At 39.1% G+C, this 23,342-nt stretch overlaps 1 protein-coding gene across 4 annotated transcripts in view; it reads right to left on the bottom strand.

Moving 5' to 3' along the window:
* Positions 1–23,342, bottom strand: part of THADA (THADA armadillo repeat containing) — a 175,073-nt gene that overhangs the window by 90,673 nt on the left and 61,058 nt on the right. For 3 of the 4 annotated variants that reach the window (XM_077337687.1, XM_077337668.1, XM_077337678.1), the window contains exons 27-28: positions 2,030–2,119; positions 1,155–1,286 (exon numbers count right to left, since the gene is read on the bottom strand). In XM_077337687.1, the coding sequence (XP_077193802.1) occupies positions 1,155–1,286; positions 2,030–2,119 (222 nt within the window). Of the gene's footprint in view, positions 1–1,154; positions 1,287–2,029; positions 2,124–23,342 lie in introns of all 4 variants that reach the window. The other variant, XR_013231036.1, reaches the window with a different exon arrangement.

Genomic DNA, 23,342 nt, shown 5'->3' with positions numbered 1-23,342 from the left:
GGAGAAATGTGTGCTTTCCACATAGTAGAGTGAAATTTGTTCTTGTATGAGTTTAATCTGAGTCACACTGTATAATTTATTTTAGCACAGTGAAGCCAACTTCAACTCAACTCCCACTTAATTGGAGAATTCTACCTCAGCTAAACTGAAAGAATTTGAAGCCTAATTAGAATGTTTCTACTCCAGTAAACCATTAAGAGAGCTGAACACTCACTAGTTATTTGAGAGCAACAATGAATACTAGCCAGTTTGGTGTAGTGGTTAGGAGTGCGGACTTCTAATCTGGCATGCCAGGTTCGATTCTGCGCTCCCCCACATGCAACCAGCTGGGTGACCTTGGGCTCACCACGCACTGAAAACTGTTCTGACTGAGCAGTGATATCAGCGCTCTCTCAGCCTCACCCACCCCACAGGGTGTCTGTTGTGGGGAGAGGAATGGGAAGGTGACTATAAGCCGCTTTGAGCTTCCTTTGGGTAGGGAAAAGCGGCATATAAGAGCCAACTCTTCTTCTTCTAACTCATCTCAGGACAACAAACATCTGCACATTATTTTTGTACATATTTACCATTGTAATGATTGGGGAAGGGAATGGCAAACCACCCTGTATTGAGTCTGCCAAGAAAATGATAGAGGGCGACATCCCAAGGGTCAGACATGACTCGGTGCTTGCACAGGGGATACCTTTACCTTTACCATTGTTTCAACAGCCTGAGTACTACCCAAAGCAAGACATTTCTGACCTGTATGCAATGGAAATGCTCTGCCTCTACACAAATTCAAGGGTGTAAGTACATTACATGAAATAAAACAAATTGAATAAATATTCTGGTTCAATTCAGAACCAAATGTGAAGTTACTTCCTACTATCCTGGATCAAAAAGAAATATGTCCCATTATATGTTTGCCATGTATACATCAATCCATCTCCTTTCACACAGGAAAAAACTGAGAAAGATTTGTATATATAATAAGACTAAAACTTTGTAACAAATATAATAATTTTGCTTTTTCCTCTAAAAGTATTGTGCAAAGCAATATAAAATTATGCTTCATTCAGTCTTACCAGGGAACTTCAGTTTCATCATGGCAAATGCAGCAAACTAGCAAGCACAATCTGGATAAAAATATTTGTGAAGTGAAACATGCAACTTACTTCAAAATAAATGGGATGAAGGGGGCCATGCTGAGGGTAGAGTAAGTGCCATCCATTGGTGAAGGATATAGTTTACCCAAGATCAAAAGCAAAAGGAACAAACTTGGATGGAGCTTTAATTTGCCACTTTCACTGCATAAGAAAAATAATTGAGAGGCTTGTTAGAAGCATCATAAAAATATCTTCCCAAACTTCCTATTACATGATTAAGAATGCCACATGCTAAAAATGTTTGTACACGTCTTTTTCATGCATTAAAATAATTCATTAAAAAAAGAATTCCATAAATCAGATAAGCACTGGTATGCTATTCAAAAAGTAATTATTTTCTTTATGCAAAAATAAACTTCCTATCAGCCTTTAATAATTTCTGAGATCTGTCATGAAAAGGGTCACAAAGCTGACATATGAAGAAGTGGTCAGCTATATTTCATAGTTCTGCTGACAATTAATACAGACCATAATATTACTTATGCATTTTATATATTTATTCGCTACAAAAACAGAAAAACAACACAAGGAGGAAACATTTCTTTGAAAAGACAGATCAACATTATGAAAAAATTACAAAATGTTACATACACCTAAAGAATGACTATTAGATAGTCACATCGCATAGACACATAACATGTATAATCTGAAGTAAATGTCTAATTAGCTTACATTTGTATTAATAGTTTAACCCAAAACTTAAAGGGAATTCTGATACTGCTGATGAAACAGACTAGTGGTTCAGAACAAATTCTGAATTTAGAATTTCATATTTTTAATGTTCAAAAGTTCAGAGGCAACTGCTTTAAAATCATAGGCAGACATAGTCTACTGTTTCATCCTCAATTTCAAATCTTCCAAGAATACCAATATATTTTGCTTACCCATCCATTGTACTAGCCACCACTTCCAACTTATTGAGTAAGAATGGATAAAGGTTTGGAAATCGAGTGAAGAACTCTCTCCCTGTCATTCTGTGGAAGAGAAAAAAACACTTCATAGTGTAAAACAGCATGCAAGTCTCAAAACTGCATGAGGCCTTCTAGACATTTAAACAACAAAGATAATTTTATGCTACTTTGCAGTCCTCTTCTGATGGTTTCCATTGACACTCAGAGCTGCCGCTGGAGAAGGACATTCCAGGACCTGAGAATGCAAAACCATCTACAGCCTGGAAAACCCATCTACATCCTGGTATCTGATGAAGGGAGCTTTGAAAGAGGATGCCCCAAAAATCTTGTTGGTCTCTAATGTGGACTTGTACCTAGCTTTCTTCTGCCACCCATTATGCCTAACCTCGGAAACAATTCTGAACAAAGCTCCCAAATACCATTCACACCACCCTTGGGATAGTCAACTCCCACCCATTTCATAGGTTTCAAAAGGACCTGAGAAATAGGATTGGTAGTGGGACCGATGAAGGATGCCACAGCTCTCCCAGGCACAAGCCTTGATGCAGAAGGCCACTCAGAGACACATCCCAAGTGAGTCCAGTCCAGAAGTCTAACAAGTAATCCTCATATATCACTCATACACAAGAAATGGAGAAGATTCTGTGAATACATCTCCATTGGAACTGTAATTAACATCTATAGTGCTATTTCACACAGTGCCTTGTTGCCTGCATTTTAGGAAGGGTGACTGTACTACACAAATTCTCCCTCTTTTTCATCCAGTTTAAAGCTTACAATCTGCTAGGGAATGGCAGATGTTTATGACCAGATTTAACCAAACAAAGATTAGTTAAATTTAGGGCATCATAAACTTGAACCCCTCCCGCAATTTCATCCCATTATTTCAGAAGAACACTTTTAAATTTTATCAGCCATGCTTTAATATGTCAGAAAACAACAAAAATACAATGGTAAGTAAATAAAGTTTACACTATAATGGCATATAAATAAAATATATGTGGACAACTAAAAGAGGGAAAAAGAAGAAAAAAAACATTCTCTATGCCAGTATAACCTTCACATGAAAATATACTGCATATTTAGATTGAGGCACTGGACTCCAACAGCCTTTTACAGCTCTTTTTATGAAAGTCAATTAAATAAGTAAAGTTTTAATGCAAGGATAAATCACCACATGGCAAATAGTACAGTAAAGATTGTTCCAGTACTCAGCTAACACAACAGGTCTTAACCACAAACCACTGTGTAAACATTGCAAAACACATCAAAACAAATCTTCACAATGAAGCAAGTACAGGAAGCTTTCTGAAAGTGCACAGAGATCTGGAAATTTTGAACTATTAAACAGTACAGTGCACTGGTACAAGCTCTGTTCACTACAGTTACCCAAATATAAAAATATAAATTCCTCTCTTCTCATTTGCTGAATGATATAGGTGAAATTGAAGGGAATTAAGTCTATAGGAAGGCATGGCCTTCAATGTGCAAAAGCTCTAAGTGTGGCTGTAACAACTGCTCATTTTGGAGGTAATTCATAGGATTGTCATAAATCAGAAACAACTTGAGGGCAATTAACACACACATGTAAAATTAATTACAGCTGTGATGCAGACTGCAGAACCTAAGCCAACATTTTAGCAGCAGTATTCCACCACTAAAATATTCTTCCACAATCCTAAACCTTACCTTTGGCCTCCAGTCTCAGAAAAACAGGGTTGACTAAGCTTCTATAATTCAAACAACTGTGAATTTTACTAATGGAAACTGCAAACAGCACTCTTTAATGAAGAAAATAGTGATATCATTTTTAAAGTGCACACTTGAAAAGAGACTGCTACCATTTTTAAGCAAGCTTATTATAATTTTCTATCCATCTATCACAACTCATCAGGAATTTCATCATCTTATAAAATGGGCCTTGTCGAAAGTTTTGCTATGATAAATTGTTGAGTCTTCAATCGCACCAGACTCCTTTTTGTTTATATGTTGGCTGCACTAGCCGTCCTTATGAGCCACAGCCAGTCATAATGAGAATAAGTTCTGTATGTCCTCAAGTTTCTGTGCTTTCTGCCTCCTTTGCCTCACATGGAGCTGAGGAACTGGACTTTCTGCTTTCACAAAGTTTAGTCATTGTTTGTGAGCAACAAACAAGCCATGGGTAGTGCAGACATGGCTTCATATAAAGACACACATAAGGGGATAAATGAGTGTACATGAATTTGTAAGCCTCAGTCTCAACAATGAACCACAGTTTGTTGCTCATAGGTAACCAGAGATTTTAAAAGGGGGACATTCCATGTCACATATCACCTCTTAAATCACAGTGCTACACCGATTCTCAAGTGAGGCGGAAAAGTAAACAGAGCTCTTTCTTCAAATCAAACAGGTATCAGGAGATAAAAACATTTTGCAGAGTGACAGTGGGAGTTAGGGCTAAGTTAGAGTAAGAATGAGTAGCAGTTTCTGGCTAGAAGAGAAATGGTGTACAAACTTTAAAAATGTATTGACCTACTGCTCAGCATCAGTACTGTTTTCCAGTTCCACAGTTCAAACAAAGAGTGTGTAAGGTATAATATTAGCATTTTTGTGTTGATCACTTTCCCTACCAATTTCTGCCCACACTACTTCCTGAAATTCTTGTTACAAGACCTACACATAAATATCATCTATAACCTACGAAATCTAGAATTCAGTCCCACAGATTTAGAACTATTTATCCTGGACTTTCTCCAAGGATTTCAGGTAGGTGCATACGGATCTCTTCTTCTGCATTACATTCTTACAACCCCACAAGGTTAGGCAGAGGGGGAAAAAATGGCTTGAGACCTGAAATTTTAGCACCAATAATATTTTTCTCGCGCAACATCACCGTAGATATTGCAATCTGATTCAGGCATTACATACATAACAGCAATGAACATTTCCTCGCACTTGCAGATTGGCCAGAGAAGACATATCTCGGCAATTCACCAAGTATCTTTCCCACACACCTATACACCCATAGCCACCTGCCTTGCATTTGACATCAGGCAGAACAGCTTTCAAACTAATCAAACGGTATTCTTGATACAAATCTCATTGTAGCTTCCAGCAGTCTCAAGTCTCATTCTCTCAAATGAGGGAGAAATACAATACAGAAAATATTAGATAGAAGTTCATCCATTTTTAAAAAGAGAACCATTATAATTCTGTAGGTATGAATCCTAAAGAACTCTGAATAGGTCTTCCACAAAATGGGTCTTCCTACCCTACTGCTATCTGAAAAGTTAATCTCAAGACTCTGGGAAACAGGAGATGATTCAGAGGAAGGGATTCAAGTGGTAAATCAGCAAATATCACACAACTGTCCCCCCTCCTGCTTGAGCAGGAGCATCATATGACATTAGGTTGCTTTTAGATATAACAGAATAGCTGTGGTTGCATTTTCTCATACATAATACACTTCTATTTTTGCAATATCAGGAATCATGTAACTATACGTAACTACAAACACACATCAAATGAGCATGACTATAGAAAACCTTTGTCAATAGTGTATGTAGTCTGAAATAACTACAAATAAAACATGTCTTCTTCTCAAGTCTTTCTTCCCTGAACTATAAATTAAATCCTGGTAGATCATTTATTTGTCACCTACAACCAAGTCATTCTGCAAAGAGTTCAGGAAGGCATATATGGGGTTATCACAGGTTATCCTTATAGCAACCTTGTGAGGGAGATGAGGCTGAGAGCATGTGACCATCATCAGATCACTCAATAAACGTTATGGCTCAGGAGAGCTATAAATCCAAGCTTCCCCAGTCTTGTTGGCTATCAAATTACTAACATATGGCTTTCTGGACAAGGAAAAGATATTTCAAGTAGCATTTTAAATAGCAATAAATATGTTACATGAACAATCCGGACTGAAATAACCCAGAATAACCACAAATAATTTAGACCCCCCCCCCTGAATTTAGATACGAAGGTTGTCAGATACAGAAACTACAGCAATGACTAGCTGACAGAACAAACAGTTGCTGACAATATTCAGATGTAGATTTTGGCACCATAACTTTGTTTAATTAAAGCATGGAAAACATTTCCATTTAAACTGATATTGGATAGGTCATAAGATTTATACTACCTCCAAAACTGTTTACAAAAACCACTTAAAATAATCTTATAGCTTTCCCTCTATTTTCATCTGTACTTCCCTTTATGTTCCCTTCTCGTGTAGCTACACTTCATGTTTTCTGCATATGCACACCATTATTTAAACAGCTTAATATTTCAAACCTTGTAACTTAGATCTAAACCTCACTGTTGGGCACTATAATTAAGAATGTATTTTTTGAGCAAAAACAAAAATAGATAACAAAAATATATTTAAAATTCATGCAGAGTTCAGCAAATCTTTTCAACCATTCTAAAATAGCACACAAAATATTAATTCATGCATACAATTCCCATTAAAGGATATCACATTTCATATCATATTTCCCCCTGGTAAGTTAATAGAAAGGGAGACCTGTTAAGCAAACAGAAAATGTGTCACATGCTAGGAAAGTGTCAAGATATATTTTGACAGGGGTAAGCTGGTGTAAAAAAAATGGCCAAGAAAATCCTATGGTACAGCCCTTAAACTATTTCGATATGGTGCCCAATGGTGATGGTGAGCCCCTCAGGCAAGAAAGTACCCAACAAGTGACTGGGGAGTACCGAGAACCTGCAGCAAGTAGCTCTGGATTTTATGGCATGCCTGGGGCAAATCTAGCAGGAACCCCAGGCTCTGATGCTGCCAGTGCTGAAAGCAAGGGTCTGCACTTTACAAAGATGCACTGAATAGCAACTTAGAATGTTAGAAGACTGACTCAAGGAAAATTGGAAATTGTCAAAAGAGAAACCATCAGGTTGAACATTGACCTCCTTGGCATCAGTGAATTACATTGGACAGATGGTTTCTTTCAATTCGATGATTTTACCATCCACTATTCAGGACACAACTCCATAAGAAGGAATACCATGGCTTTCATTGCAAGCAAAGGATTTTATCAAGCAGTGGAAAGTTTTTCAATGTTCAGTGATCGAATCATGACAATTTGAATCTGTGTCAAGCCAATAAGTATCACAGCTGTCCAAGAATACGTTCTGACAACTGATGTAACAGAGGTGGAAACTGATGACTTCTATACTGCCATTCAAGACACTTTAAAATAAGTACCTAAGAAGGATATCATTTACATAATAGGTGACTTTAATGCAGAAGTTGGCAATAAGCAGAGAAAGACATTACTGGAAACTTTTGACTTGGAGAAAGGAATGATGTGGGTGATCTTTTGGCACAATTCTGCCATGAAAGTTGATTTCGCATCATGAACATTTGGTTCAAACAGCATAAACATCACCTATACACTTGGACATCACCAAATGGACTACACAGGAACCAAATCGACTATATCTTATGCAGACAACAATGGTCCAGTTCAATCCTTGCTGTCAAAACATGTCCAAGTGCTGATTGCAGTTCAGATCATGAACTGTTACGGGCTAAAATCAAAACAAAACTCTGCAACCTCAAGAGAACATCAGGGTTAAGGAAGTTCAATGTACAATGGAAGTGAAAATTTAATTTCAACTATTGGATTGAATTGTAGCAGGAAATTCACGCAACTGTTGTTTAACACATACCACACAAGAAGCCAGAAAAAAAGATAAAAATGGCTCTCAGATGAAACTATAAGAACAGTTTAATGTAGAAAAGCAGCAAAAGTTGCAGACAAAAGGGAAGAAGAAGAATATTAAATGTGAATTTTCAAAGAGCAGCAAGAATAGACAATGAAATTTACTGGAATCAGAAATGTAAGCAGTTAGATTACAAAAAAGGACACACAAGAAATGCTTTTGCACAAGTAAAGAGGTTCTGAATGCCAACTGCTGCTCGCAAAAGCATTATCAAAGATAAACAAAGGAAGAAACTGACTGACCAACAGAACATCAAGAACAGGTTGCAGGAATACATAGAAGTGTATGCATGCAGAACAGAAGCTCACTCTCTTTAAAATGAAAAAGAAATAGAAATAGAACTTGAACCAGCCATTCTGGAGGAGGAAGTTGAACAAGCCTTGAGTCAATTGCCAAACAACAAGGCCCCAGGCATTGTATGGCTGAGGAAGGTGGTGCAGGATCAGGGTGCGGGATAGGGGATCGTGGCGACAGCTGTCCCATGGAATTGCCAAAAGTCAGAGATGACTGAATGGCTGATAACAACAACAACAAAAAGCTTCTGTATCTGAGTTTTCAAAAAGTTCTACCCAATGCTCCTCACTAAAATCTCCTCGCTAAGGAAATTTAACGATCATGGGATAAGAGGAAGTGCTTACTGCTTATTGTTTGTTCTCTTTTTCACTGTTTACTAAAGGATTGAAATACATAGACTGTTTTCATAGCAAGAGTAGATAAACAGTGAGCCTCAGAAGGACTGCTCTGTGACTGGTCTTTTATGCTGATTTGTTAGGGCCTGACTCAGCAAGTTCACCCTTCACACATTTTTTTTAAAAAAAACTTAAGATTGGAGGAAGGAAGGAGATTTGAAGTATCCAGCAGGAAGAAAATTATTTATGGGACAGAATGTTTAACAATCCTCAGAGTGGGGAAAAGAAGATTTCTAGCAGCAGCTAGGAACTTACCTTTATTTGCAAAATTATGTAGCAGAGGGAGGCTGAGAACATCTTCCTGCCATGAATAAGATGTGGGCTGAGCATCTGGTGCTATTCTGTTACAGTTGTGGCCAGATATAGAAGACTCTGGCCATGAACTGAAGAGCAGGAGACCAACAGGCCTTGGACTTTGGTTGTTAATGCATGGAGCTGAGTAAGCCATACTATTCAATGAAACCAGCACCAGCCCAGGACACTGGAGCATCATAATGTGTATCTTTGTTTAAACTGTATGTTTGCATTTATTTTGTGATAAGGAAAAAAAGTGAAATATAAATGATTAATTAAATAAAAATAAATTAATATTTGCTACAAAATTCAATTTTTTACTGCTGCATAACAAGTGGAAGACAGGCTAGGGTGAAGGTTCAGTTGAAGAGAAGTCTGTCATGCCTTTCTCTTCTCCTCATACAAACAGCACATGGACCCAAGTCCAGGAATCTCTTCCACATCAACAGATGCAGACAGAATCTTTTGGCCTAGAAGGGAATGAAGGTGTCATGGTTTCCTACACTATCCAGCCTAGAGACGACCACTGCAGTGACAGAAGAAATGATGTGAGAGCTCATACTCTCAAATACTTTTCACAATTGATACCATTCTGTTTTCATGAGAGCATTTATTAATTACATTGAATGGAATAAGTCTGAATTCAACCCACTCTCTGTCATTGCCAAAGCACAAGACTTCTGCTATGTCTTAGTCATTCAATTATGCACAAAGGCTGCATCAAATAAAATAGACGAGTATCATTGGAATGTCCTACATTTTAACACACTATGAATAAAAACAGATTTGTGCTTGTATTTCAGTACTTACTTTGTATATAACTACTTCATTTTTTCTATGCATGCAATATTTATTTATTTATTTATTTATTTATATTTCTATACCTCCCATTTCTTTGCAGCTCTGGGCGGTTTACACAGCACATTATAACGTACATGAAACATTATATGCAATTACTTGCATTTAAATATCTTCAGACACATATTCAGCTGCTTCACTAAACCATTTCTGTTACACAGTCATTGCATAGGATCATATGTTATAATTTTCTGTACTGAAATAACTAGATACAGGGAACATGCAGACAAAAGTATTATCAAAGCCTCCCAGAAGCAAGTGATGTACCACAAACAACATACTGGTATGCTGCCCCAGGATACAGGTGAGGGGAGGACTATAAATCAAATAGTAAATTAAATAAATAAATAAAATAAGAACTCAGCAAAAACAGAAGTGGAATGCTATCTATGCAAATATTACCTGAAGTTCTGTTATTTTTTCTAATTAAGAGACCATATTATTTTATTTACCTTTGGATAGTGTAACTGATATAAGCATAGTAAAGAAAAGTAAATGTCACCAAATTGTCCATTTTTCTTGTGCCAGCAATACTAATGTTGATATTGCTTTTATCTTTACAGACAGGGAGTTGCATTTTTCCTGACGAAACATTCTTTACCTCTTAAGGATGCACCAAATTGTGATGCCAGGGAGTTAAGAAAGCAGTGCTCTTTCAAAACAAATACTCCAGTTTAAAATCAGAGTGCTAAAAAGTCATGTATGAAAAAAGAATCACTGGAGTGTTTATTGCAAATGTGACCTCTATTTGTTTAAAGGAACATTGACTGTTCACTACAGCATCTGTAGGTCATTAGTTATTGATATTTCAGTAAAAGAATACTTCCAACTAAGGAGAACTTATTGGGACTTGAGTACACAGCTCAAATATGACTTTAATCCAGGAATTAAAATGTAGTAGTAATACCATTTTTGTGAGCAAGGAGGGGTATTCAGCAACAAATTTAGCCAATGAACAAAAGATCTGGACTGTTTCAAACAGAAATATACATCATCTGATGAACTCAAATAATGTGATGGTTCTCAACCAAGTGCATAAATAGTCTTAATTATAAAAATGCTATGCTTAGGGTGGTACCATGTCATTAAATTTCAACTTTTGGTGATACCCTGTGATGGCTCATTAACATCTTAAAGTCATCAAAGAATGATGAACATACCTTGAATAAACCACTAATAAGCAACTTTACAATTAAGACAGACTAGACCCAGGGCCATTCCGCACCAGGATCTATGTAGCAAATTGGTTTCGGAACGAAAAAACGCCATTTTAAATAGTAGAATTTGTCGTTATGCCTTTGTAGTGGAATCCAGTTGCATTTCTATCGTTTCCCACAGGTTTCCGGTCTCAGCAAAAATTGCGATATTGCCGAGCTTTGTCCCGCCCCTGGCCATCAATCAAACGAGCAGCCAATGGGCGGCCGTTATCACGCTCCCGAAAAGCCCCTTTCCCTTTAAGGAACGTTTAAAAAAAAACACGTTGCAACGAATCTGCGTTGATTCATTGCAACGGAGTGACCCATCTAGCTAGCAGGTGGTGTTTGAGCTGCCGTTTCATTGTTGCCACGCTCCCCCCAAGTGAAAAAAAAACAACACCCCTGCACGGGTGTGATTTTCAGCTGAAAATAGAGTGAAAAATAAAGGGAAAATAAACCAGCAAACGGGGCTGTGTGGTGCTTGGTGACTTAACCTCGCTGGGTAAACGAAGGCTCGCCGGTGCGTTGAGCTCCGCTCACTCCGAGAAAAAAAAATGGCAATAGCTTCGCCGGAAGATCAGAGGAGAGAGCTAGGGGGAGGGACTTTGCAGAAACCACAACAATGGTAATGCACAGAACTTTCCCGCTAGTGTTGCAGATTGGTTGCAAGAGTGTAGCGCTTTCTGGAGGGTGAATCCACTTTTTAGGATTTCCCTGAAAGCGCTAGAACGAAGCGCTATTTGTGGATCAGTTTCAGGAGTGTGGCAGATTGTCAACGATGTTGTGCATAACAGCAAATTAGTAGCGATTTCCATTTGCAACCATTGTGCAATTTTGAACGAGTGCGGAATGGCCCCCAATTTACACCTCTCATAAGGAATTAGATAAACTGACTTGATTTTCATGAGCCCATCTCAAATCCCCTTCACATCAATTCTCTTTGATGGAAATCATCAAAGAGTCTGCAATTCTGTGAACAGCTTGTATATGTCTAAAGGAAACATGTGAAAGTCTTTACCAGGAGTATGAGGGACAAAACTAAAATCAAATGCTTCCCATGACATATCCCATGATACACCAAATGATTTCTGCTGTAGACATTCCAGAATATGGTATGTCACAAGCTCTGAAGAAACATTTAACCAGATGTTTAAAGATGTAGATCTATAATGTTTAGGACTGTGGGAAGGGATATCTTGTCTAGAATGACTTGACTAAGATCAACTTTATAACTTTATGAAGAGTTACTCCAATCTAAGCCTACTGAAATCGGTGGATTTAGCCTGGAGCAGGGGTAGTCAAACTGCGGCCCTCCAGATGCCCATGGACTACAATTCCCATGAGGCCCTGCCAGTAAATGCCTGGAGTAACCATGCATAGGATTGCACTAGCGAAAGCAACAAACCCAGCCATTTCAGATTTGCTCAGATTGGGATTAGGGTTTAAGTAACAGCAGCAATTTTGAACCCACTTAATAAAAAGTAAGGTACATTTAAGTCAGTAGATCTTACCTTAGAGTAAATATTAGGATTATGTTGAATTAAAGTTTATAGAACACTTCACTTAAAAAACTGCAGAAACAAATATTTCCATTTTCTTATGCAAGTTTAGAAGAACAATTTAGATTTATTATATTGAGAAAAAGACAGACTGGTAAACTAGAAGGGTCATTAAGCATTACAAATGTGGCATTTGTTTTGCAAGGAATTATAACAACATACTTAAATTCCAGAAAGCAACCAACATAGCTTAAGTTCATTGACTTAGGAAAACATTCTTTTATGCTGCATAGTTCTAAAATAAATACTTTAGAGAAACAGAATAAGCGATTATACCTGGGTTTTCATTTTCTTTTAGATAGAAACTGCTAGAGCAAACATTCCTACTAGTTTACGTTGCCTGGGTTTTTATGAACTTAATAACTGAACTGTCAATCAAGGCCTATATAAATACAGTAGTTGAATGCTTTCTGCTTTAGAAGCACTCTTATTTACAAGAGCAGTCAGCCAAGATTTTGAAATGACTGCATGGTCTGTTTGCTTTGATCTCTTTTATGTCCTAGTCTCTCAATACCTGTTGGTTTGCTATTTATGATATCTTTGTGTATTTACGCATGAGAAGAATTGCTGCAGAGAGCCAGCACTTCTTACGAAAATCAGTGATTGAGGGGAAAATGTACTGCACAACCATTTTTAAAACTTCAAGATAAAGTCATTAGTGAATGCAGAAGGGCTGAAAACCCACAATAATAAAGGTAATAAGTATTTAACAATATATCTGCTTCACATCTGACAGTTGCATTCATTCACTGTTTAAGGTGTTTCCTGAACATCTCAACCTTTCTCATCTGATTTAATGCATTTAATTATTGCCTTGAAGGATACCACAACTCTACCAGCAAACAACACACTCTTGGAACAGCCATGTTGTAGCATTCAGAAGCAGAATTTATGATAAAACTCAGAAAAGAAGTATTGCATAAGCCTCAACTGCCAGAAACTCAAATAACTATTTTTAAAACTGGGAGGAATACCATTTTTGCCCACCAAAGACCAAACCAAATCCAGGACTGGGAATCCTTTGTATTGTAAAATTATTTAGTAATTTGCTTAACAAATACAAGTGGGGCTTCAAACACAGAACTAGGTCAAATCATAGAGTCACAGTTGAATAAAGAGAAAAATGAAAACAATACCCTGGGTGCAAAATGACTATAAAACTAGCTCTCAAGGTGGCTTATTTATATGAAACAGTTCTCCCTTCCCAACAAATAAACCACATGGATGACTGCTTCTGAATCTGATAGGACTTTCAAAAGCAATTTACAATATCCCTGTTCATATATTACAGCATCTGGTTTGTAAGAACCCATGCACATTCCCTTTAAAAATGAAACTATGAACCAGTATGTGGATCAATGTGAGATTTAACTCATTACTTTGGCTGTACATATGGTGAGCTCCCCCACACTGGCAGTATTTGAGTAGTGGCTAGACAGATACTTATCAAGGATGCTTTAGGTTGAGCCTGCATTGGACTAGATGGCCTTTAAGGCCCATTCCAACTCTATGATTCTATGGTTATATGTGTTGAGTGTAACATTAGTAGTATTCAACAGATGTATAAAGAACAATCAAGTGTATTCCATACTAAATTGTATGTGTGTTCAGTCATTTGTAAACATGCCTAATACAACTGGGGAGAAATGAATGTTAGGGGTTAACCATCTAAAATCGCTCAGCATTAACTACAGTCCATGAGAGGTACTGCATGACCGAATTGTTAACCAAATTGTTCATTGAACTAGACTTCTACCTGTACCAGTCAAAACACAAAACCTATGTAAGCTCTTGAGTAGCCTATGAGAAGACATTATCACAGGCTTGCATCCAAACTGTAAAACAAAGCAAAACAAGCCTCTTATACTGTTTCCTGTTCAGAATGGTTATCTGATTCCTACCTTGGCATAAAATGTTATCAGGGCTTGAAATATACTAAAATACCAACAAATGTTATAAGATCACAAGCTCATTAGAAAGCAAATCCCTAAACAACAGTGGCATAATTCTTTTTAATCATGATTAACCCAAGCACCACAGGCTTTGAAGTTCTTCAGAACACTGCAGCATGTGGTTGGGGGTAGGGGTGGTGAGAGGACAGATATTCTGAAGCATAGCAAAAAGTCTCATTCCAAGAAGTCTTAAATGAACATATACATAGTTCTCATTTCTAAAGTGTCTACCCATGTCCTTGAAATCATCTGTTTCACATATAACATTTCTGGTAAGGGCTTGGAGGAGGAGCGTGTCTCATGGCTTAAGTGCCCTTACCACCCACTCAGGGCAGCTATCCTGCCCCTGAGTGCCTCCTCCTCCAACCAACTTGCCTATCAGTCCAGCGGCCAGCCAATTGCCTTCCATCCTCACCCCTGACTACCCCTCCTCCTTCCACTTCCCTCTGAGGCTTGGAGGCTGCAGATCCCTGCCGCATGAGAGCTTCTCCTGGCATTGAGTTCCCTAACAACTGCTTGCAGCTTATCCAGGTCCTGGGGAGGCTGTCCGCAGAGTTCTCCCCCCCAAATCTAGTGCCCATTGTATTCGTGAATGCAACGGGCTTGGCCCCTAGTGGAATCATAGAATTTAAAGGTACCTCCAGGGTCATCTAGTCTAAGAGCCTCTTGTGGCGCAGAGTGGTAAGGCAGCCGTCTGAAAGCTTTGCCCATGAGGCTGGGAGTTCAATCCCAGCAGCCGGTTCAAGGTTGACTCAGCCTTCCATCCTCCCTAGGTCGGTAAAATGAGTACCCAGCTTTCTGCTGGGGGGTAAACGGTGATGACTGGGGAAGGCACTGGCAAACCACCCCGTATTGAGTCTGCCATGAAAACGCTAGAGGGCATCACCCCAAGGGTCAGACATGACCCGGTGCTTGCATAGGGGATACCTTTACCTTTACCTTTTACCAGGGTCATCTAGTCTAACCTGCTGTATAAAGCAGGAACTCACAACTACCCTTCTACCCATTGTTGTTGTTGTTGTTGTTATGTGCGAAGTCGTGTCCGACCCATCGCGACCCCATGGACAATGATCCTCCAGGCCTTCCTGTCCTCTACCATTCCCTGGAGTCCTTTTAAGTTTGCACCTACTGCTTCAGTGACTCCATCCATCCACCTCATTCTCTGTCGTCCCCTTCTTCTTTTGCCCTCGATCACTCCCAGCATTAGGCTCTTCTCCAGGGAGTCCTTCCTTCTCATGAGGTGGCCAAAGTATTTGAGTTTCATCTTCAGGATCTGGCCTTCTAAAGAGCAGTCAGGGCTGATCTCCTCTAGGACTGACCGGTTTGTTCGCCTTGCAGTCCAAGGGACTCGCAAGAGTCTTCTCCAGCACCAGAGTTCAAAAGCCTCAATTCTTTGACGCTCGGCCTTCCTTATGGTCCAACTTTCGCAGCCATACATTGCAACTGGGAATACCATAGCTTTGACTAAACGCACTTTTGTTGGTAGGGTGATGTCTCTGCTTTTTAGGATGCTGTCTAGATTTGCCATAGCTTTCCTCCCTAGGAGCAAGCGTCTTTTAATTTCTTTGCTGCAGTCCCCATCTGCAGTGATTTTGGAGCCGAGGAAAATAAAATCTGTCACTATCTCCATTTCTTCCCCATCTATTTGCCAGGAATTGAGAGGGCCGGCTGCCATGATCTTTGTTTTCTTGATGTTGAGTTTCAAGCCAACTTTTGCACTCTCCTCCTTCACCCGCATCAACAGGCTCTTTAGTTCCTCTTCACTTTCTGCCATTAGAGTGGTATCATCTGCATATCTGAGGTTGTTGATATTTCTCCCTGCAATCTTGATCCCAATTTGTGACTCCTCTAATCCCGCCTTTCTCATGATGTGCTCCGCATACAAGTTAAATAGGCAAGGCGACAGTATACAGCCTTGCCGAACTCCTTTCTCAATTTTGAACCAATCCGTGATTCCATGTTCAGTTCTCACTGTTGCTTCTTGACCTGCATATAAATTTCTCAAGAGACAAATAAGATGCTCTGGTATTCCCATCTCTTTAAGAACTTGCCACAATTTGTTGTGCTCCACACAATCAAAGGCTTTAGCATAGTCAATGAAGCAGAAGTAGATGTTCTTCTGGAACTCCCTAGCTTTTTCCATGATCCAGCGTATGTTGGCAATTTGATCTCTAGTTCCTCTACCTCTTCGAAATCCTGCCTGTACTTCTGGAAGTTCTCGGTCCACATATTGCTGGAGCCTAGCTTGTAGGATTTTGAGCATAACTTTGCTAGCATGAGAAATGAGTGCAATGGTGCGGTAGTTTGAACATTCTTTGGCATTGCCCTTCTTTGGGATTGGAATGTAAACTGACCTTTTCCAATCCTGTGGCCATTGCTGAGTTTTCCAAATTTGCTGGCATATTGAGTGTAGCACTTTTACTGCATCGTCCTTTAAGATTTTGAATAGTTCAACTGGAATGCTGTCACCACCACTAGCTTTATTGTTGCTCAGACTTCCTAAGGCCCATTTGACTTCACATTCCAGGATGTCTGGCTCCAGGTCAGTAACTACCCCACTGTGGTCATCAGGGATGTTAAGCTCGCTCTTGTATAGTTCTTCTGTATAATTTTGCCACCTTTTCTTAATCTCTTCTGCTTCTGTGAGGTCCCTACCATTTTGGTCCCTTATCATACCCATCTTTGCATGAAACGTTCTCTTCATATCTCCAATTTTCTTGAAAAGATCTCTGGTCCTCCCCATTCTATTGTTTTCTTCTATTTGTTTGCACTGTTCATTTAAGAAGGCATTCTTATCTCTTCTAGCTTTTCTCTGGAATTCTGCATTCAATTGGGTGTATCTTTCTCTTTCTCCCTTGCCTTTCACTTCCCTTCTCTCCTTAGCTATTTGTAAAGCTTCCTCAGACAGCCATTTTGATTTCTTGCATTTCTTTTTCTTTGGGATGGTTTTAGTTGCTACCTCTTGTACAATGTCGCGAACCTCCGTCCATAGTTCTTCAGGCACTCTGTCTATCAGATCTAATTCCTTAAATCTATTTGTCACCTCTACTGTATATTCGTCGGGGATATGATTTAGTTCGTACCTGAGTGGCCTAGTGCTTTTCCCTACTTTCTTCAATTTAAGCCTAAATTTTGCAACAAGAAGCTCATGATCTGAACCACAATCAGCTCCTGGTCTTGTTTTTATTGCCTGTATAGAACTTTTCCATCTTCGGCTGCAGAGAACATAGTCAATCTGATTTCTGTGTTGACCGTCTGGTGATGTCCATGTGTAGAGTCGTCTCTTGGGTTGTTGGAAAAGAGTGTTTGCTATGACCATTGTATTCTCTTGACAAAATTCTACCAGCCTGTGCCCTGCTTCATTTTGTACTCCAAGGCCAAACTTGCCTGTTATCCCAGTTATCTTTTGGCTTCCTACTTTAGCATTCCAATCCCCCATGATGATAAGCACATCATTTTTTGGCGTTGCTTCTATAAGGTGTTGTAGGGCTTCATAGAACTGATCAACTTCATCCTCTTCAGCAGCAGTGGTTGGGGCATAGACCTGGATCACTGTGATGTTGAACGGTTTGCCTTGGATTCGAACTGAGATCATTCTGTCATTTTGGGGATTGTATCCCAAGACTGCTTTTCCTACTCTCTTATTGATTATGAAGGCTACTCCATTTCTTCTGCGAGATTCTTGTCCACAGTAGTATACCTGATGGTCATCCGAATTAAATTCACCCATTCCTGTCCATTTTAGTTCACTGATTCCTAAAATGTCGATGTTCAGTCTTCTCATTTCTTGTTTAACCACGTCCAGCTTGCCTTGATTCATGGATCTGACGTTCCAGGTTCCTATGGAATAAAAATCTTTACAGCATCGGACTGTCTTTTCGCCACCAGTTACTTCCACAACTGAGCGTCCTTTCGGCTTTGGCCCAGCCGCTTCATTCATTCTGGCGCTACTCGTACTAGCCGTCTGCTCATCCCCAGTAGCATATTGGACACCTTCCGACCTGAGGGGCTCATCTTCCGGCGTCATATCGTTATGCCTATTGGAACTGTCCATAGAGTTTTCATGGCAAAGATACTGGAGTGGTTTGCCATTGCCTTCTCCAGTGGATCACCTTTTGTCAGAGCTCTCAGCTATGACCTGTCCGTCTTGGGTGGCCCTGCATGGCATAGCTCATAGCTTCACTGAGCTACGCAAGCCCCCTTGCCACAACAAGGCAGCGATCCTTGAAGGGGGTGCCTCTGCTTAAAAACGTCCAAAGAAGGAGAATCCACCACCTCCTGAGGAAACCTGTTCCACTGAGAAACAACTCTGTCAGAAACACCTTCCAGATGCACAATAACTTTTATAGTTTCATAAATAAATGTTGAATATATATTTCAGCTTTTGCAATAATTTGTGTTCTTTCCATTACAGCAGTAGAATCTACTCTACCTGTAATCTATGTCACTCCTTAGCAGAGAGGACTACTGAATAATCTAATAATGCTAGGGATACACTAAATTCACAGACATCAGACTTTTGTTTCAAATTAGTACCACCCACAGCACAGAAAGAACATTCACATACCTTCTATTATAATTTTAATTTCATAAACTTTTGAATGCAAATTAGATTACTATTAATATCCAGCTTTTTAAAAAGCATGAGAAAAACATGGGAGACCAACCAAATATAAAGTTGGGAATAAAGAATTGGCTGTGGCTGCAGTTAAAGGCATATTGCTTCGAAATAGGTGGCTGAGCTCTAGAAAATCTTTAATGCCAAGAGGAATACAATTCAGATCCATGCCAAAACACTATTCCTGGTCAGTACTAAGGCCTTAGAGAAATTCAGTGATGTATAAATTAAACATGCCAATAAATGAACAATCATTACTCTCATCTTCCAAAAGAACTAAACAGGCAATAAGCACATTTCAGGACAGTGTTAGTAAATCCTGTTGGTACAGATGTTCAATAGTTCTGGCAACTTTCTCCATCCTAATTCTTTAATAGGTATTGACTATCCAAAAGCACACATAATTACTTGCATTATACAAATTCCATCCTACAAGCTTCACTAAAATATTGCAGTTGACATGTTGTGCAGGAACTAACCTCTATTTTCCACTAAGTATGCATTGAACGAAGAGCCATAGCTAACCACAGATCTTCAACTAATTATGAAGCAAACTTCTTCAGGCTAATGTTTATCACATTTAATTTTTTACAACTGACAACTAAATGTGCGAAAAGAAGCCATGTTAAAAGATAAAAGTGCAATTTCCCTCTTTGAGGATAAGAAAAAAAATACAAATAAAAAGAAATCAAAACTTATCAGCTAGATCCAACACGATGATTCCATGGGACTTAGGAAAGGACTTAGGCAGGCAGATCATGACTTCCTCCTATCCCCACCCAACCCCCACATGCACGGTAGCCGAGTATGACTCTCCTAGGGAACAATGATCCCAAAAGAGCAGCATTTCTAGATGCACTGACTGGAAGAAAGTTGCAGAAATTCTTCATTCTTCAAAATCTCTCTGCTGGATCCAAGTTTCTCTTTTTAAACTGCATTTTCAAAGATTTTTTTCAGGCACCAACTAGACTTGATAGGGGCAAAAAAAGTGTTGTTTTTGAAAATACCGTATATACTCGTGTATAAGCCGAATTTTTAGCACAGTATTCACACTGAAAAAGTCCTCCTCGGCTTATACGTGGGTATATACGGTAATTAAAATAACAGCCTGCTCCCAGCTAGCCAATCGTTACATGGCTTCTGCAAACCTCTTGGAAGCTGAAGCTTGCTCTGGCTACTTGTAGGACAGTGAGTGGTCCCCGGCGTTGAGTGGTCCCCGGTGATAAAAAGGTTGGGGACCACTGTTCTAAACTATTCTTCTGGTTTCTGTGGCGTGGGGTGGGTTTTGGGGGTGCTTTGGGATTTACTGTTTCTTCTAATGTTTATTTCTTCTTTTTTCTGAGAGGCAGCATTGTTTTCCTTTTCTTCTTGAGGTTGTGTTTCTTGATTTTTAGTTATTTCTTTCAATGTTGAGTTTTACAGTTCTTTATTTCAGTGTTTTGTTCTGGGGGGTGGCCATTGTAGCTGTAGTTAGAGTAGTCCATTCTCCCAGTTTGGTAGCTGTTGTACTTGTTGTAGTAGGTTGCCAACTTTGGGTACTGTTGTTCTGGTCTGGTTTGCTGGCCCTCTTTTCCACTGACAGAGCTAGTTTACTGTTTTTCTTTAAAATAAATATTCAAAAACATTGAACCTACTGGTGCCTCAATTAATGTAAATTTACCAGTAACTGCTGCATTTCCTACCCTTGGCTTATATGCGAATCAATAAGTTTGCCCAGTTTTTGTGATAAAATTGGGCGCCTCGGCTTACATGCAGGTCGGCTTACATGCGAGAATATACGGTAACTGGAAACTGACACAAGTACTGCCAGGCAACCTCTCTTAAAATTACTGAAGGCCTGTGGGCAATAAAAAGATAAGGGAGGCAGGTAAAGTGAAAGGGGAGGAAGAATTAGAATGAATTCAGTAAGACATGGGCTCATTTTAAAGCCTACTCTGTGGCAGCAAAGAAACATGCAGAGTAGGCCTACAGAGTTGTTCAAGCCAAAAAGAGATCAACTGTGATTTGGCTTGAGAAAGTAGACAGCTAAATAGCCCACATGACTGTTTTGCTCAGCACATTGTAGATATAATCTCTTGCATTCTTACTGACTTGGACTCTATATTACCAGTGTTCCATCTACACATTGCCCCTAACAGCCACTCACGGATATCTGATCCATATGTCTATCCAATTCCCTCTTGAAGCTGTCCATATTTGTAGCTACCACCACTTCCTGCAGCAGTGAATTTCATGTATTCATTACTTTTTGAAATTAGAATTTGTTTTTTGTTAGAAATGTTTATCTCATAGAAGGAAGCATGAACTGTTAACCAACATTACCTGGAATTTATCTCATATCTGAAGAGTCATGGGGCGTGGAGAACAACCCACAAGGACCTTCAAGGGTATCACATTTTTCCCTCCCCTAATTTCCTCTTTCCCTTTTCTAAAGGCCTCCATAGCCTCTCCTATTTTGTGTCCTTTTCTTCTCACTCATCAGTCAACCTTTATGTGCTTCAATTTTTTATTTCTTTTCTCCCCCTGGTACTCTCTGCCCAGGAAAACTCCAGCCTAATTGCACAGTGCTAGCTGAGCTGGGTTCAGTGGCATGGGCACTTCACTTTCCTATACATTCTCACCCCACAGTATTTCCTCAATTCCTCCCATATCCTTAAGTTTCCCTGCTTATTTCTCTCCTTCCCACCTACCATCAATCTAATTTTATCTTCCCATCTTGCAATACTTGTTATTTATTTACTTCATTTACATCTCAACTTCCTTCACAATAGGAACCCAAAGAGCTTACATAATTATTATCTTCTCAATTTTATCCTCACAACCCTGTGAACTATATTAGGATAAGTGTGACTGGCCCAAAGTGAATCGAATGAGTAGGAATTCAAACCTGGGTATTGCAGATCCTAATCTGAAACTCTAACCTCTATCATACTGGCTATTATGAGGTGTGCTGTTGAACAATGTAAGCAGCCAGGTCTGGGCGAGAAATTCAACTTATGTGGTTGCTGCCAGACCTCTACCATATGTTTGCCCTAGAAAGGACCCTGCCCCCTCTCCACTTACTTTTACTGTCAGAAAACAAGGTTTGAATGCTGGCATTACTACTGTGGTTGCCTAGGAATAGTCACTAAAGGCACTTGTTTCTATCTGCAGGCATGTTTTCTATAATTTAAGAGGGTGTAAACTCCTGAAATATTTTTTTCTTTTTAAAGGTTTCAATATTTTCTAAAAACCTGAGGCTTTTTTCATGTTTGTAAGAACTGTTCTCTCACCAGGATCCCTTTCTCTGGTAAGTATCCACAGATGGTGCCATGTTGAGAATTAGATATATTGATGTACAGACAGATTTACATGACTGCACCATAAATGCATATTTATATGAAAGTTATAAAACACACATTTATTTTTTCAGTACTTCCTGTGGAATTAAGTGGAAAGCATTGCAACCTGCGAACAGACAAGATCAGAAGTGCCTGTGCATGTACTTCCTCCATTGTGCCTGCCCCGCCTTGTGAAATGGCCTGCCAAAGGAAGTCAGGAAAGAGCCCACTTTCTTGCCCTTCCGCAAACTATGAAGAACTGGACTATTCATGAGAGTTTTTATGTGAAGGTCATAACACTGCCCAGTACAAAATGCTTCCCAAACTTATTTGGATAAATTATTGAGCTGGGATTAAATGGTTAAAGCTAGCTACTTTATCACAGAGCAGCTTGTTCAAGGGTCTCAGTTTAGAATCGGGAACAAATCTGTCAGACCAAAGCACGTCATCCTTGAAAGGACTGTTCATTAGAGAACAATGCAAGGCATTTGAAATAATCTCAGCTTAGGTATATTTTCTATTTTTTTAAAAACAAATCTATCAACAAACGGTACAAGTATATATGACTAAAACTAATTGTTTGGGACAAGTATACATGACTGTGCAGGTATACATGACTGAAACTAACAAGTAAATCAAATATAAATTGATTATACATTAGTTAGTGAAGATGTTGTTTATTCTCTGTCACCCTCCTCATAGACTTCAGCTTTGGATATAGAAATAAGAAATGAACTGGAGTTATCCTGAAAATAATATGAAACAAGCCACGTAAGTCTGAATGAGGCTTCTTCCACCACCACACAGGTTAGGGGATTGGACTTCCTATTCATACTTATGACACCTGCCCAAATAGTCCAATTTTTAAAAGAAATCCATGGTTACCAGTTAAGACAGGAGGCATGAAAGGTACACCAACACAACATCTGTGAAAACAAGATCCATGTTTATGAAAAAGTTCCTACCATCAAGACTTCCCAATCTGAAAAGGTTGGCTTATTTAAAATAATCCAAAAAGTTACATAAAAGGTATTTGACCATAATCCAAACACAAAAGCATATATATTGGCAAC

The sequence above is a fragment of the Paroedura picta genome, chromosome 1 (genome assembly GCF_049243985.1).
Source record: "Paroedura picta isolate Pp20150507F chromosome 1, Ppicta_v3.0, whole genome shotgun sequence".
Classification (NCBI taxonomy): Eukaryota; Metazoa; Chordata; class Lepidosauria; order Squamata; family Gekkonidae; genus Paroedura; species Paroedura picta.
Note: the sequence above shows the minus strand (reverse complement) of the source record. Positions and strands in the feature narration are given on the sequence as shown.